The sequence below is a fragment of the Pituophis catenifer genome, unplaced genomic scaffold (genome assembly GCF_029215685.1).
Source record: "Pituophis catenifer annectens isolate HBS135680 unplaced genomic scaffold, rPitCat1.0.hap2 SCAF_1, whole genome shotgun sequence".
Classification (NCBI taxonomy): domain Eukaryota; kingdom Metazoa; phylum Chordata; class Lepidosauria; order Squamata; family Colubridae; genus Pituophis; species Pituophis catenifer.
This window is the reverse complement of record NW_027256881.1, coordinates 177,468,179-177,484,415: the sequence shown is the minus strand read 5'-3', so window position 1 is coordinate 177,484,415 and position 16,237 is coordinate 177,468,179. Positions and strand designations below refer to the sequence as shown.

Genomic DNA, 16,237 nt, shown 5'->3' with positions numbered 1-16,237 from the left:
AAATACCTAAAGCAAAAAGAACTCAGGTTTGTGCCAGGCCTGATTCACCCAAAATCTCACTGCTAACATCTAAGGATAAATGAAAAATGCAGGGCAGTTAAAAAAGCCATTTATTTTTGTTATGCAAAGACATTTTTAATCTGTGGATACAAAAATGTAGATATCCTTTATCTCATTGACCGTTGAAGGAATTGCAGAAAGCAGCGGTTAGAACACTGTTTAGAGCAACTGTGGTTCAAACTGGGAAAGGATAGCATGAAGATTGTATTGTGTCACATTTATTGGCAAAATATACTGTAAGAAATAGAAACCGGAATTAAAATTGCAAGGAAAAAGATCCAAAATCCTGAGGGTATCTAAAGTAATAGTGAGAAAACTTAAGGAGTTTCTTGCTGAAGATTAAAGTGAGTTTAGAAGTTGAATTCCTGCTCAATAAAAATAGGAAGATGTTAGCTGGGCAATGCTAACCAGCAGTGTCTGCAGAAAGGATCAATACAGCAAGATGATGGTTGAAGCCCCACCTCTTTTTTTAACTTCATTTAATGTTAACACACAAAAAGGCCAGAGCTGTGATTACAGCTGCCGTCATGCTTGTTTTGATCCCTCCTCTCCACTTTGGCTGGTGATACTAATCCAGTGCAAATAGGTGGAGAAATTGCAGGAGTAACAAACTTTCTAGGCTACAAGAATAGATAGAGAGGGTGACTATTGCCATGAAATAGATAGTTTGGGAGACAAGAAACTAGACAAAACATTTAAGTGAAGAAATGTCTTATGGACCAACAGGTTCTGTTGCCAAGACTGTGGTTGCTGTGAAATCTGGATTGTCAAAAAAACAAAACAAAACAAAAACCAAATCAGGAAAAAATGCTTTTGAGTTGTGCAGGGTAAATTTATTGGATGCCAAAAGAACAAACCATTCAAAACTAGATGAAATAAAACCAGTGGAAGCACTAATACTGATGTCAAAGCTTAAATAGGTGACAGGTAAATTACAAAATCATTGGAGAAAAAACTGATACTTGGAAAAATCCAAAACAGTCAAAAGGGCTGTCAGAAAACAAGGTAACTAGATATATCCTTTCAATGAAGAAGGCAGCACAAGTTTGCAAAAACAGAAGCAGTTGCTGACAGACAATCCTCCTGAAATGATGTTCGTTGGGTCTCCGAGAATGCCTGAATGACAAGAGAAACAATAAAGATGTCAGGTAGATCACAGTTTCAGCAAGGGAATTCGTATAAATACTTTTATACCAGGAGTGAACCAGGGTGATTACACTGTAATCATTTCTCCCTCCTATAATAATTCTCTAGATTTTTTTTTAAAAAAGCAGCTACCTCTACAGTCCAGTCCTCTCGTTCACTAACGACATTAAGAGCAAGGCTTGCGGTGTCTATTCGTAATTACACTGGCCAGAAACTACTCAGGAGAAAGTACATGGCTGGAGAGGCAGGAACCAATGCAAGTGAAAAACGACATCTGGTAACTGATGGTCCTGAGAGGTGGTGAAAGCAACCACGATTCGAGAGCATCTCAGCTGTTAAAATAACGCATCTCCCTTCTAGCCCTCCCCGCCTTTTTGGCTTTGCCACTGCAGCAAATCTCGAAGGGAGAGGACGTAGGGACAAGAATTGCACGGGTAAGAAGCGGGCGGAACGCCGCATGCAGGTCCGAGGGCCGCGCCGCTCGTCCCCTTCCCGACATGCTGCATCACGACACCTGCTCGTTCCTTCCGCGCTATTCTCGCTCGCCTCTTAGGTCTAACGCCGCCCCCGCCCTGCCACGCCCCGCTCCGCCCCGTCCCGCTCCTCTCAAGAGCCGGAGGAAGCATCTGCTCCCCCCCACCCGCATGCGCGCTCTTTTAACTCTGCCCTCCCCCTCCCCCCACCCCGTGACGGTAGGGGCTGCAGCTGCCGGGGGTGGAAGAGTGTGGCCGGGTCTCGACGTCATCCTGTGCAGTGCACGGGGCATTGAAAGGTGAATGGCAGAGAGGGCGAGAAGAGCGCGAGCGACTGTCAGCCCAGCCCGCAGCAGCAGCAGCAGCAGCAGCAGGAGGAAGAAGGCGGCGCCGAGGTTTGCTTCTGCTCTTCCCAGGAGGGGCGCCCGCAGATAATGGAGCGGAGGCGGTAGGAAGGTGTCGCGGTGGAGGCAGCGGCAGCAGCGGAACAAAAAGCGGAGTCACTGCGCCGTGTCTTCCCTTCGCCTCCAGCAATGTGAGGAAAGAAGTGCCGCGACCGTCGCTGCGTGACCGCTCGACCGCCGCTTTCTTCTAGGGGGAAGGGGGCAGTGCCGCCGCTCCCCCCCCCCACCGCTGCTCCTCACAATTCCGACTAGGCAGGCGACTCCCTTCACCACCGCCCGCCCTGCCCCCCCCGCCCACCTCCCGCAAAGCTATGAGCCATGAAGCCGCCTGGCAGAAGTTCTCTGCGGCAGCCCTTCTCTGGCAGTTGCCGGCACCGCCGATCCTCTAACGCTCCCTTCTCAGCATGCCTGGCGCGGCTGCCTCTGCTCGCCTTCTTCCGCCGTTTCCTTTTGGCGTTCCTGCTCCTCTGCTGGGGACGCCCAGAGAACTGGGGGGTCATTGCGGACACCGGTGAGTGCGGGGGGGGGGGAATGGGCTTGAATCTCCCCTTCTTCCTCCGCAGTGTATGGTGTTTGGGAAGTCAGCCCTCTTCTCCTTCAAACTGCTATTTGCTGCCTTTCGAGTTACATGCCAATGCAGATAAATAGCAAAGGCCGTTATCTAGTTATTTTTTCTTTCCGGTGTCCCTTTGGAGCCCCTAATTTTCCCTGTCATGCTAGTTTCTTCTGCTCGTGACAGACCTCATAAAGCACCCCGTCTTTTCCTCCCTGTGGTGAGAAGCTTTCGTGATCTTTCACCCCCCATAAGTATGTGCATACACCTGCTTCCACACAGATTCATTGACAGGTTTTTATCCCGAGGATAGCATTTTGTTTGATCACCTGCAGCAAATTGTTAATCGTGACTGCAACCAAATTTTTCTTTCTTTCTTTTCCTTCTCATGTTGAAGATTCTTTATTGGTGTATATAGATATGGTGCAAACTCGAGCATATGATGATGATGGGCAAGATGTGATCTCAAAAGGTGCTGATGCAGCAAAACGTTCTTGGCAGGTTGTCAGAATGCTCATTTTTTGTGCTCTTATTTAAGAAGTATCTGAAGCAGAGTAAGTGAGGTTTCTGTTTAGGGAAAGATATTTAGAATTGAGTTGAGAGCTCATACATAATATACAAATGGAAAAAAGAACTCCCTGTGAATAGAACTCTTAAGCATGAAGAAATATGTATTTTCTTCTGCATGATCTCTAGTACTTAAATGTTAATTTTGAAAGAAATCTAACTGAATTTCTTGAGATAATTTTGTATAATAACTATACTTAGAATTTGTATTCTTACGGTTTGTGAGAAGTGGTCCTTATGTAAAGGGAATTGATTGATTTTTAGTGGACACATGAATTCCATTTATGAGAAGTTTGCTGATTCACAGATTTTGATCAATATTTCTGAGGAAAACTGACAAGAGCCATGATGTTTGGGATCTCATTAAAAGAGCTTCCCTTCTGAAAAATGTTTTTTTAAAAAACATTTAGATTATTATGTAAAATGCATTGTATTAAATACCCAATATTTTCTGTCATTCTTTCTGCAGTACTGCAATACTTTGTATTGCTTTCCTAAATACCATACTAGGAAATATTTTAATAAGGCATGTTGGACTCATTGGAATGATATTATCCTCTTGAAGGAAAATTAACAGAATTTAAAGCAGCCTATATAAAGTGTTCGGTTCCTCTGTGGTTTAATGTAGACCTATCTGTCTTCCCAGCTATCCATTGGAATGAAACTTTGGAAAAAACAGAAACCATTCTGGCAAATGAGGACACTGCATTTCAACAGACTAACAATAGTAGTAGCAAAAATAACAATTACAGCAGTGCATTCCAAAAAGAAATCACATTGCCTTCAAGACTTATTTATTATTTGAACAAAGACTCTGAAAGTCCCTACCATATTTTGGATACTAGGACAAGATACCAGCAAAAACACAGTAAGGTAAGAATTTTTAAAAAAGGAACATCCAGTACAGTAGCTCAAAATAGTCCTGTCCCTTGAGGGATTGTCTTACTTTAAGAATGTCTATTCAGCAGATTGGTAATACCTCTGTAATATTATTGCTGCATTGGCTTTAGGTGCCAGGAATTGCTGTCAGTTAGTTGTGAAGCTTAGTATCAGTACTGTAGATAAAACAAAAGAATATAACCTATTTTTTTCCCCTCTTCATTTTAACCAACTTACTTGAACTAGAGAAAAGGGCATGTTAAAAACTAAATATTTTTCACGTAACAGGTATAGGAGATCTTGATGTGTTATGGATCCAAATTCTTTATCTTTAGTACATGTGTATATACACACACACACACACACAAACTGCATCTTCATGTAGCTAAACTTAGTCATATTTAAACCATAAATTAAACCTAAACCATATCTAAAATAATGACACTTAAATAAGTTATGATTCACTTGTGTCATTGCTTCAGTTGTATGTTTAAATTAACCTTAGCTGTATCAAGACCTGCAGAGTTCTCATATATTTAGCAGAAAAGAAATATGAGTGAACTTACTATGAGAGTACTTTAGAAGACTGTTTAGAATTTAGTCTATTGTGATTTCATGTTATGTATTAGAGTCTTGTTTTTATTGATCTCTTCCCAAAGTAATAATTAGGCCAAATGTGATTTGTCCCTCTTGTTATGATATAAGATCATGTATTGCGGTACTTTTACAGATATTCCATTTCCTCTCTAAAGGTAGTATTTCAGTAGTCAAATAGCTACTGCTCAATGTTGTGTTATATTGTATAAGTTACATTGCTATTGAACATAATTTTGGTTAGTCTGGGATTGAAAACCCAACCACACGCATTCTTAATAGACAGGAAACTTCTTAATTTTTAAAATAATACTATTAATGCAAATTAAAAGGCAAGAATTTTTTAAATCATTAGTAATTTGATGTGTTTTTCATTGAATCATACTTTATATTAATTCATAACTCTTGGAATAATATGGCTTATTCCAAAACAGATCTATCCAAAGAAATGCATGACTTTGGCAAGATGGGCACTTACAGAAAATTGATTTTTTAATTTATTTTATTAATCAGTTCAGTAAGCAAAGGAGTGAAGTCTGTGTGCCACCTGACCCATTATTTTGAAGCTCAGGAGACATTTGGCAGCTGTTTCTGATGAAACATAAGAAACTATTGTCAGATAAAGAAAACAGGGCATTCCCAGTAGAATATGCAGTATCTCTACAGGACCAACATTGGAGAACGTGAAATTAATATCTGTTGATCATATAAATGTTAATAACAAATCCAGAGTGACAGTATGCTTGAAGGGCATTCTCAAGAGTCTGTGCTGCTTTGATCTTTCCAGATTATTTCTCTCTTCTTACTATAGACTTCTACGTTTCAGTGAACGCAGCTCTAGAATGCAGCCTTTGGAAGTGACTTTTTAGGAAGTAATACAGGTAGTCTCCAAATTACAACAGTTCATTTAGTGACCATTCAAAATTACAACAGCACTGAAAAAACTGACATGACCATTTTTCATTGTAACAATTTTTGCAACATCCCCATGGTCATGTGTTCAAAACTCAGATGCTTTGCAACTGGTTCGTATTTATGATGGTCGCTGTGTCCCAGGGTCCTGTGATCATCTTTTATGACTTCCTGACAAACAAAGTCAATGGGGAAACCAGTTTCAGTTAACAGCTGCAGTGATGATTCACTTAACAACTGTCGTGAAATGGGACGAAACTCACTTAACAAGAGAAATTTTGGGCTCAATTGTGGTTGTAAGTTGAGGACTACCTGTATAAATAGAGGTGGTACAGGGCTGATTTGAACCTAGTGCCTGCACAACATGGTTGTGTGTTCCTTTGGGGTTTAGCACTAACTTATCACTTACTGCTTTTATATTTATGTTCATAGGTGTAAAGCATTATCCAAAATAAGAAAGTACAGGTATTTTGTTAGCTAAAAGGTCCCACCTCTTATGAAAGATGATAATTTTGTACAAGATATATGAAATGGCATAGATAATTAGTAAAATACTGTAAGTGCTTAGCTTTGTGGGAAAGTTATTCAGACAAGGTATAACTCATTCCTGGAATTAAACAGATACTGTTTCTCATGTTCCCTGGTATATACTTGGTAGTTATATTAGTGCAATTGCAGCAATTCCACCTCCTTATTCTAGTATGGTCTTTGCTGTTACTATCGTGAAAAAAATAAGAATTATTGTGGGTAGCAGTGCTCATTTCCCAAGTTATGTGCCCTTCCTCTACCCATCAAGGGAGGGAGGCAGCTCTTTCAAGTGCTTTTTTGTATTTCAGTAATTAATTACTGCACTGAGAATATAATTGTTACTAATTCTGCCTGCATTAAGAATATAATAATATCTAGCTTTGCCAATGCAGCTAAAACGTTTGAAGTAATTGTTACATCTTTTAATAGCAAGTATTCCAAATGTTAATCCTTACATAGCCAAAAAAGCATTATCCATATAGAGGAAAAGTACTTGCACAAGTTTAAAGATTTTACATTAATGATTTAGGAGAAAAATGGGGGAGGGAAGAGCAATTCAGTGAGGATTGATCATGAAAGCCAATATAAATGTAAAGAAGAAGAAAAAAGGCATATCCAGGAAAGATCCCTGACTGGCTGAAAAGGAAGACATAATACTGCAATATTTTGCTGCATTTTCCATGTTTTAACTTCATAGTCCCGCTGTATAGAAACCTTATGAAATTGTCGTGGGAAAGTTAACTAGAATAATCTAGCTCACAGCATTTTTAATACTCATTATCTGGAGCATAGCTTTCAATGTGGCAACTGACAATCAGAATATATGATTAATATAATTGTTAAATTAATTACATGTCAAGACTTCTGTACGTGGAAAGAGAATAGTATGATTAACTAAGTTCTAAGAGCTTTTAATCGAGGTAGGACAACAGGAGTGGTCAGTGGAGCCCAATGAATGATTCAGCAGAAAGTGCTTGACGGAGTTAAGCAACTCTAAATATGTGTCAGATGAAAGTTTTCTGCTAATACACTATTCTGGAGGAGAGTCACCTCTGGGTGAAATGGGTGGATGGGAGAGAGGGAGGGAGGGAGGGAGGGAGGAAGGAAGGAAGGAAGGAAGGAAGGAAGGAAGGAAGGAAGGAAGGAGTCCTTGCAATTTTTATTCCACTAGTCATTGTTGACTATAGGGCAAAGCATTCATCTCACTGTTCCTAGGCATGATGGGTGGTTTATAAACTTAATAAATAAATTTAACAAACAAACTTCAGTTGTCATTCCATTTGTATGTAACAAAAGTCTCTTTGCAGGGCATCCCTTGAATTCCCTTTCCAGTTCTTGGAAGGAACAAGCAAGGATACTACTGAGACACAGGTGTTTAGTACTGGATGCTTGCCCATATATAAATATACATAGGTTGAAACTTTATTTCTCCTAACCTGGAGAAATAATTTATATCATTTAGTTCCTTCTTTTTTGAGTATCAATACTTACTCTAATACCTTGAATCACATCCCTATTCTTTGTGGGCTTCTCTACTTATCTGAATGACTGTTGTAATGGGTCATGATTTCAATCCTGAAAAATAACCCACTCTCTGACCTAAATGAGGAGGAGCTAGTGGACGTTGGAAAGGAGAGATCAATGGAAATTCTAGAATCACATTCCAACATCAAGCCTGAGTTGTAACATGTCAGATAGTCCCAAAGGTGCTTTTTTGAAGAGGCAACTGGATTTCCTTGTTTTTCTTTGAAGACATTTTGCTTCCCATCCAAGAAGCTTCTTCAGCTCTCAGAGCTCCTTGAAGAAGCTTCTAGGATGAGAAGTGAAACGTGTTCAAAGAAAAACCAGAAAGTCCAGTTGCCTCTTCAAAAAAGCACCTTTGGGACAACCATGACCTGGATGACTGAGAATCTCCATAGACAACATGCCAGATAGGAATGTGAATGGAACAGTGATAGAATCTTGAATTAAAGATTCCTGAAGAACTGAATTTCATTCTGACTTTTGAGAGATCTTATATTTTTATATAATCTTATATATCTTATATTTACTTGGAGGCTCACACTCCCTAATGGCTGCTTGTTACTGAACGCAAGGAAGCAAAGAGGTAGAATAGTGCTTGTTCTAGTTCAGAGGTAAAACTCCTTAATGACTCTTCATTTTTCAGGATGGACGTGGAAAATTGTAGTTGTAATAGTTTTACTTAAAAGAAATATATAAGGGATCAATAAGACTCCATACATTGTTGGGCAGGTTATCAGAGCTATCTGGAGACTTATCCCTCTAATGTATCCAGTGGGTTCATCACAATAGGTCTGCTTGCAATGCAAAGTGAGCTCCTGGGAACCTTAGTACTCTTTCCCGTTAGGAACCTGCTAATTCCCATATTACTTTAGCATCAAATATTATTTTAAAATAGAGGAAAGATCTATGAAACTTTATCTGCATATAAGATGCTTAGGGATTCCTGGGTATTTCTCTTTTTTATCATTTAGAAACTGTATAACTACTGAACCATAGAATGTATTCATTTCTGCCTCCCTATTTTTTGGCTACTGATTTGCTGAATGAAGGATTTTAATAACTTTAAATTCGAAAGTTTGCAATTTTGAAACATTGAGTTGGTTTAATAAAGGTATAATCTCAAATTGTCAATACATACAGTCACTTCTACTACTCAGCACATATCATAGCAGGGATATAAAGGGATTATAAACTATCAAGCCAATATAACTTTATATGGTTAAGACTGCTTCAGAAGAGTTTAGAACCATGATGGCGAATCTATGGCACAGCTGGCATGCAGAGCCCTCTCTGTGGGGATATGAGCCTTCGCCCCAGCTCAGCTTCACCATGCATGCACGGCCAGCTGGTTTTCAGGTCTCTGCCGTACATGTGCAGGGGGTGGGATGCATGTGGGACACATGTGTGCATGCACGGGATGCGGGGTGTGCATGGGGGCATGCGCACAAACATGGGAGCATGGGGATGCATGGGGATTGTGCTCGCATGTGCGGGGGCAGGGTTCACACGGGGGGGTTGTGCACACATGTCCTGGGGGTGGGGCGCATGGGGGGGGTGTTGCGTGCACTCTTGGCACTTGGCACTGAAAAGGTTAGCCATCACTGGTTTAGAGGATCATTTACATGCTAAGCCATACACTTTTGCAAACCACACTAGCTAGATCTGTGCAATATGCTATACCCAAACCATATTTAAGGCTTAGCTGGGATAAGCAAATCCAGCCACTCCCTTAAGGCATAGTCCAAGAAGAGTTTGATACATATTGATTAGTATTAATATCTTTAAAAAAATATTTTTCAGGTTGTATCCAAACTTGTTGGAAAATAGAAACAATTTTGAGAATTCTCACGTGTTTTTACATATATTATGATATGCATACATATATAAAGAGGGAGGTAATGGAATACTAAATGTCAGGTTTTGTAGGCCATTTACAGTCTATGAATTAATCTTAGAGGGCTAGTTTGGAGTTGTGATTAATACACTGGGATAGAAACTGGGACATCATGAATTCCAGTCCCACTTTAGTCACAAAACTAGCTGGGAGACCCAAGTGCCAAAGAGAACATTTTGCACCAAATGAGATTATCAAAATTTTCTATTCTTTTCTAACAATAACATCTAAGATTGACAAATCATATAGTAATCAATTCTGAAAATGTCATGAAACAGAAAGAACGTTTTATCCAGCGGCGAAATGCACTTACCTTCGCTACCGATTGGAAATATGAGCACGTGCCTTTTCTGCACATGCGCAGAGGGTAAAAAACGGGACGTAATGGCGTCCCGGTGGGTGGGCGGAGCTTGCCACCGCCGGCCCTACCACCTCGCACAAGCCTGATAGATCAGGCCGGATTTCACCGCTGGTTTTATCATCTGTGATGGACATGTAAAAAAAAAAAATCCCCAAAATACTGAAAAGACATACATATAGTGTAATGCAGAAAATCTTGTAATTTAAATTTGAAATGAAACTATAACTTTTCTTACTAGATGTCTATGGAAATTCTCAGTCATCCAGGTCATCGTTATCCCAAAGGTGCTTTTTTCAAGAGCCAACTGGATTTCCTTGTTTTTCTTTGAAGACATTTTTCTTCTCATCCAAGAAGCTTCTTCAGCTCTGACTGGATGGTGGGGAATGGAAGAATTTATATTCCTTGCAGACAGCTGGTCATTTGCATTATTTTAGAAAGTCGTTGAGGCCACCTGGAGGTTTATCTGTGTCCTCAGGGTCACCTGAGTAGTGCAAATGGGTGTCTTGGAACTGATGAAAGGACTGTGTAGACTGGAGATAGATGATGACATATCCCCCCCCTCTGTTGAGAGAGGGCTATTCAATACTGACACAGATAGCCTCTTTGACCCCTCTTTCAAACCAGTGGTTCTCTCTGTCCAAAATGTGGACTATGCTGTCTTCAAAAGAGTGGCTTTTGTCTTTTAAATGCAGATGGACTGCTAAGTCTTGTCATGATGGGTTTGTTCTCCTATGTTATGCCATGCTTTTATGAAGTGGTTGTTTTGTTTCCCCAATGTACAGATCTGCACATCTCATATGTGTACTGCATATAACCACGTTGTTCAATTTGTATCTGGGTGTTTTATCCTTGGGGTGGATAAGCTTCTGCCTAAGTGTATTCTTGGGTTTAAAGTGTGCACGTATGCTGTGTTGACTGAAGATCTTCCTGAGCTTTTCAGATATTCCTGCAATGTATGGAATGACAGCATTGCTTCATTTATTGTTTTCTTCTTTGCCTATTATGGAGGAGCTCCTGCTAAGTCTTTTGGGGGATTTGAGGGCTTCCTTGATGTGTTTTAGTTCTTTTCCCCCTGTATTTGTACTGTACAGTCCAGGAAGGCTAGACAATAAAATTGATGTATCTGTCCACAGAGTTGGTATGTTTGGTGAATGCTTCCAATTCTGGTGTTTTGATCTTGACCCAAGGATCGTTCACATAATACCAATGAGTGGGTGGAATTTCTGTGAAGGAGTTTTGGGCTTTGGTTTCTATCTCTTCCATGTAGGTGAACTCATGGAACAGCCATATTTTTTCACCAAACATATCACCTCTGTGGACAGATGCATCAAATTCATATGGGAAGATGTTAAGGAAAATAATCTAGCCTTCCTGGACTGTGCAGTACACATTAAGGAAGAGAGAAGCCTTAACATTGAAGTTTACCAAATAAACCCCACACAGAGATCAATATTTACATTTTGATTCTCACCGCCCACTGGAGCACAAAATGGGAGTTATCAGAACTGTACACCAGTGAGCTGAAGACCAGCCTACCAGCAAATATGGGAAAGAAAAAGAACTAAAACACATCAAGGAAGCCTTCAAAACATGTGGCTATCGCAAGTGGGCCTTCATCAAATCCCTAAAAAGACCCAGCAGGAGCTCCTCCATAACAAAGAAGAGAACAACTAATGAAGCAATTCCATACATTGCAGGAATATCTGAAAAGCTCAGGAGGATCTTCAGCCACACAACATACATGCACACTTTAAACCCAGGGAGCTTGTCCACCCCAAGAATAAAACACCCAAACACAAACTGAGCAACGTGGTTATATGCAGTACACATATGAGAGATGTGCAGATCTGTACATTGGGGAGACAAAACAACCACTTCATAAAAAAACAGCACAACATAGGAGATAGAGGAAAGGTTTTTTCACAGCTATGATGAAGGGGAGGGTTAAACGTCCCTTCCTTATATCTTTTGATCGCAATATTTGTTTAGATTCTAGATAATAACAGTTACTGCTCATGATAATTGAATGTCTTGTCTAGCTATGTCCATTTGGGGAGAGAATAAGTTGTTGTATTTTTAATTTGGTAAAATTCATATAGAGGTAATTCTGAGTCTGATGTCATTGCTAAAGCTGTTGCTTCCTATCTGCCAAATGTTCACTCTTTCTCAAGAGGCATGGTAGCTCAGTGGCTTAATGATGCTGGAGATGGTATCTGCTCTGAGGTTTGAGCTCTAGCACTGTATGTCGGGGTGAGTTCCTGTCACTTGCCTCAACTTCTGCCCACCTAGCAATTTGAAAACATGTTCTGTGAGAGTAGTTAAATAGGTACCACATTGGTGGAGGGACGAACTGGTACTTCGTGCAGATGGTCAGATTCCTGCCAGCTGTGAACCTTCCTGATTGCGACACCCATTTGCAAGGCCACTCTGATGGAGAGAGGGGGACACTGCTGGAAGAACTGCTTGTCTTTCTCTCTGGTGCGAAGTTAGCTTGCTCTCCTGTGGCGCACCTTAGGAAACATGCAAACATGTACCACAACAGAGCTAGTTAATTGCCAGCCAAACTACTACTCTGAATTAGCATTGTAATTCTGGCTATTGAAACAACTCCATACACTAATAATATTCTTCCTCAAGTATTCAACTCTTTGTGGAGTGCTTGGTGCTTCTCGAGCTTGGATGTTTGCTTGAAGATGTTGCATCGCCAGACTAAGGCAATATCTTCAGTGACTAGATAACAAAATAGCACTGAAGATGTTACCTAGTCTGGTAACGAAACATCTGCAAGTAAATAACCAAGCCACCCAGGATTTCACAGGACTCAATCCTGAGCTATATATATTCTCTTCCATTGATTTAACTTTTTGTTGCTATCTAATGGTTATTGTCAGGGGTGAAATCTACTTACTTTCCTTACTGGTTTGGAAGTGCATACACCATGCGCACGCTCAATTCGCAAGCATAAGTATCACATGCACGCGCAGACCTGCACATGTGCAAAACCTTCTGCGCACGTGCAGAAGGTAAAAAAAACATTACTTCCTGGTTAAAACCAGGAAGTAATGACACCCAGGTGGTGTCTGGGTGTCCGCTATCGCTACCAGATCGCCGAACCACTGGCCAAGATCACTACTGGACCGGGCGATCCGGTCCAATCCGGGAGCATTTCACCCCTGGTTATTGTAGTCCTACTTAAGCATTTGTGCAAATGCAGTGAATGGTGAACCAGAAATTGCTTTCTGACTGCTACTTACAACTGCCTGGGGCATTTTTGGGGAAGTCTGCTGGTTCCCAAGAAACAGCCTCTTAACATGGGGTGGGGGGTGGGGGGGGAGTTATTCTTTAACTAAAGGGGCATTGCTGTTCTCATTTAACCCTTTCTGGATTACTTCAAGTAATGAGATGCTTCTGAGAAATGTGAAACTGACAGTTGATTATATAGCAAGCATGCTAATCTTGTGTTACAACTGTTTTAACAGATTAAGAATTCATTTTGAGTCCAGATTCAATTAAAAATGCTACTAAGTAGCTTGAAAGCAAGTTAGCTAAAATATATTTTTTCCCACTGTGCCTGCTAAACTATTGATATGCCCATCTCTTATTCTGCCACTTTTTGAAGTGCTTCTGATGGGAACAAAAAGTTATTTTTAACAGCAGCATTGAGATGTAAAAATCTTATCCTTCAGGGGTTTGTTTGATTCTTTTTCTTGATACTTTCCTACCAAAATCATTTATAATTAAGTAGCTCTTTCATCTAAAATTAATCTGCTAGCTCTAGTGCTCGTAAATTTTGTTTTAGGTATGATTTTTATGGGAATGGGTTTGGATGCTGTGAGTTTTATGTATGGGTTTTTATTTTATTTTCATTGTATGTTTAACTGACTGAAAACATGTATAGCATTAGCAGGAACCCCAGTTACAAAAGCTGGAATAGCTAGAAGTGTAAAACTGTAGAAAATTGTAGAAAACAGTAAAACTGTTAAAAATGCTCACCTATGTGAACATTCAGAAGCAACCAAACTGCAGACCTGCTCTTTCATGAGGACTAACCCCATCTGTATCAATATTGATACCATTTTAAATCTTAAATATTTCTGGATAAATACCGTAGAAATTTTGTCCTGCTTGGATGTAAGCTTATTTCCAGACTGTCATAGCCACCATAATTTCTACATCATATCTACTATAACCTGGGCTAACAAGATATTCTTAAGTATCATCAATGTATTAATATCTCACTCCAAACCAGCAGCTTAGTATGGATGTTAAATAGAAATGGAGAAGGATCTGAATTCTTTACATGGAAGTGGGAAAGAACTTAAATTCTTTAGAACACCCATAGACTTGAGGTCTTTTCCTTCCTCATGGTAGGAGTGGAACTACTGCAAAATTGTGCAGAATTTTGCAAAATTGTACACCGACCAGCACAAACAAAGTTGTTTCCCGCAAAGGCTTACGTGCCTTTGCTCCTCCTTTATGTCTTATGGGAGGGGTCAATCATCTCCAAACCTTACTCCCAAGTCGCCCCTTTTTTCTTAACTGTTCTTGCCTTCTGGCAGCTCTGCGCATGTGCACACTGGGAACAGGCTCCCCCTGTTCCTCTGCTTCACTGACATCAGACTCTGGAGGCTCCAGAGTCAGCACATAACTCTCAGATGGCCCTGGCCCCATATCTGCATTTGACGCAGAACCTTCGTCCAAGCCTTTCCCTAATACGGTGGTGTCCACATTACAGAGAACTCAATCCATTTTTTTTTTGTTTCTACAAGCTCAACACAAAATCCCAGATAGCTTTGCAAGATGCACGTGTACACAAGATGTGTACATATTATTTGTACTCAGCTGAATAAGATCAAAATCAGACCGATTTATATGGACAATTGATAAAACAGTAAATGTTTTTCTTATGCATATTTTTGTCTCCATTTCTGTCCTCACATTCTTCTCTTCTTTTTTTTCAGGCTGTGCATCTAGCTCAGGCAAGTTTCCAGATTGAAGCTTTCAGTTCTATGTTTATTCTTGACCTCTCCCTGAACAAGTAAGTGTATATCTATGGTTCTCACTTATTTTGTTCAGTATAGCAGATCTTTTAATTAAAATAAATATTCTAATGAAAGAAAAGTTCATAAAGTATACTCTCATTTTCTGGAAAGTGTTGCCAAACTGTAAAGATACAGTCATGACTCCCATCTGATTATTAACAAGGTTGTTAGCAGGGGTGTTCTCCTATGCAAATAACACAGGTTGCATCCCAGTTGGATGATAAGTCGCCATTATAAATGGTAAACAGAGGTGACACAAAACATTACAGAATCTTACTGGAACCTTATTGGAATTGTGGCTAAAATGTATACCATCATTTTTTGAGCAAAATAGAAGACTGAGTAATCTAAAAAAAAATCTCCTAATGAAGGAACAAACTGGATCTAGACCAGAGCGCTCCACAATAGATAATTGTTTTATTTTATATTACTTTGCAACAAAACAACAAACTAATGGCAAGGAACTGTGTACCACATTTATAGATCTCAATGTGAGTTTTGGTTCTATGAACAGAAATATTTTATGGAAGAAATTGGCCAAAATAAATATGGAAGATTCTTACTCTTGATTACTCTTGGTTAAGGTCCTCAACTGAAAAATTGTTTTGAAATCTCTACAGGTCATAGAGGCTCTCTAAGAGTATACCTGCACCTAAAGGTGTTAGACAGAATTGTTTTTTATCCCAATGCTTTTTAGACTCTATGTCAATGATGTTCCAGGATTCCTATATGCTTCAGACACTTGTATGCCAAAGATCCATTATTAATAAATTTATATAGTACTAATGCCTCACTCTGAAATAGGCCTGTTATGAAAGCTAAATACCTACTGTTTTTTTAATTCTTTAAACATCAATAAAATCAAATAAAATGTGACGATATTTATCAAACAAAATGTGAAATTTAACTGGCAGATAACTGGGAAGTCTTGATCCAGTGATTTTTTTTTACTTGTTTACGAGTCGTTTTTACCAACACAGGGTTGGGGCTAAATCATTTTAAAAGAAGCTTGGCAAGGGCCGAGGAAAGTACTAAAAGTTTATATGAATTATTTAATTACAATTACCCAGGTATCTTGACCCCATACTTAAAGTATTCAGGGCAAATGTAGCCCCAATGCTGACTTATTGTGCTCAATGGAAGGGTCTTACAAAAGCTTCCTCACTTGAACAAGTTCAGACTTCTTTTTAAGGAAGCATATTTGGAACTGATAAGAACATATCAGCTCCCGTGGTCAGAGCAGAAGCAGGTGTCCATTCCATACATAACCTATCAATAATTAAAGTGTTCACATACTGGC

General features: G+C 39.8%; 1 protein-coding gene across 1 annotated transcript in view; it reads left to right on the top strand.

The window, feature by feature from the left end:
- Nucleotides 1-2,401: 2,401 nt before the first annotated feature.
- Nucleotides 2,402-16,237, top strand: part of ADAM23 (ADAM metallopeptidase domain 23) — a 64,502-nt gene continuing 50,666 nt past the window's right edge. Inside the window, exons 1-3 of the mRNA XM_070956796.1 lie at nt 2,402-2,594; nt 3,850-4,076; nt 14,857-14,933. Coding sequence (XP_070812897.1) covers nt 2,402-2,594; nt 3,850-4,076; nt 14,857-14,933 — 497 coding nt within the window. The remainder of the gene's footprint in view (nt 2,595-3,849; nt 4,077-14,856; nt 14,934-16,237) is intronic.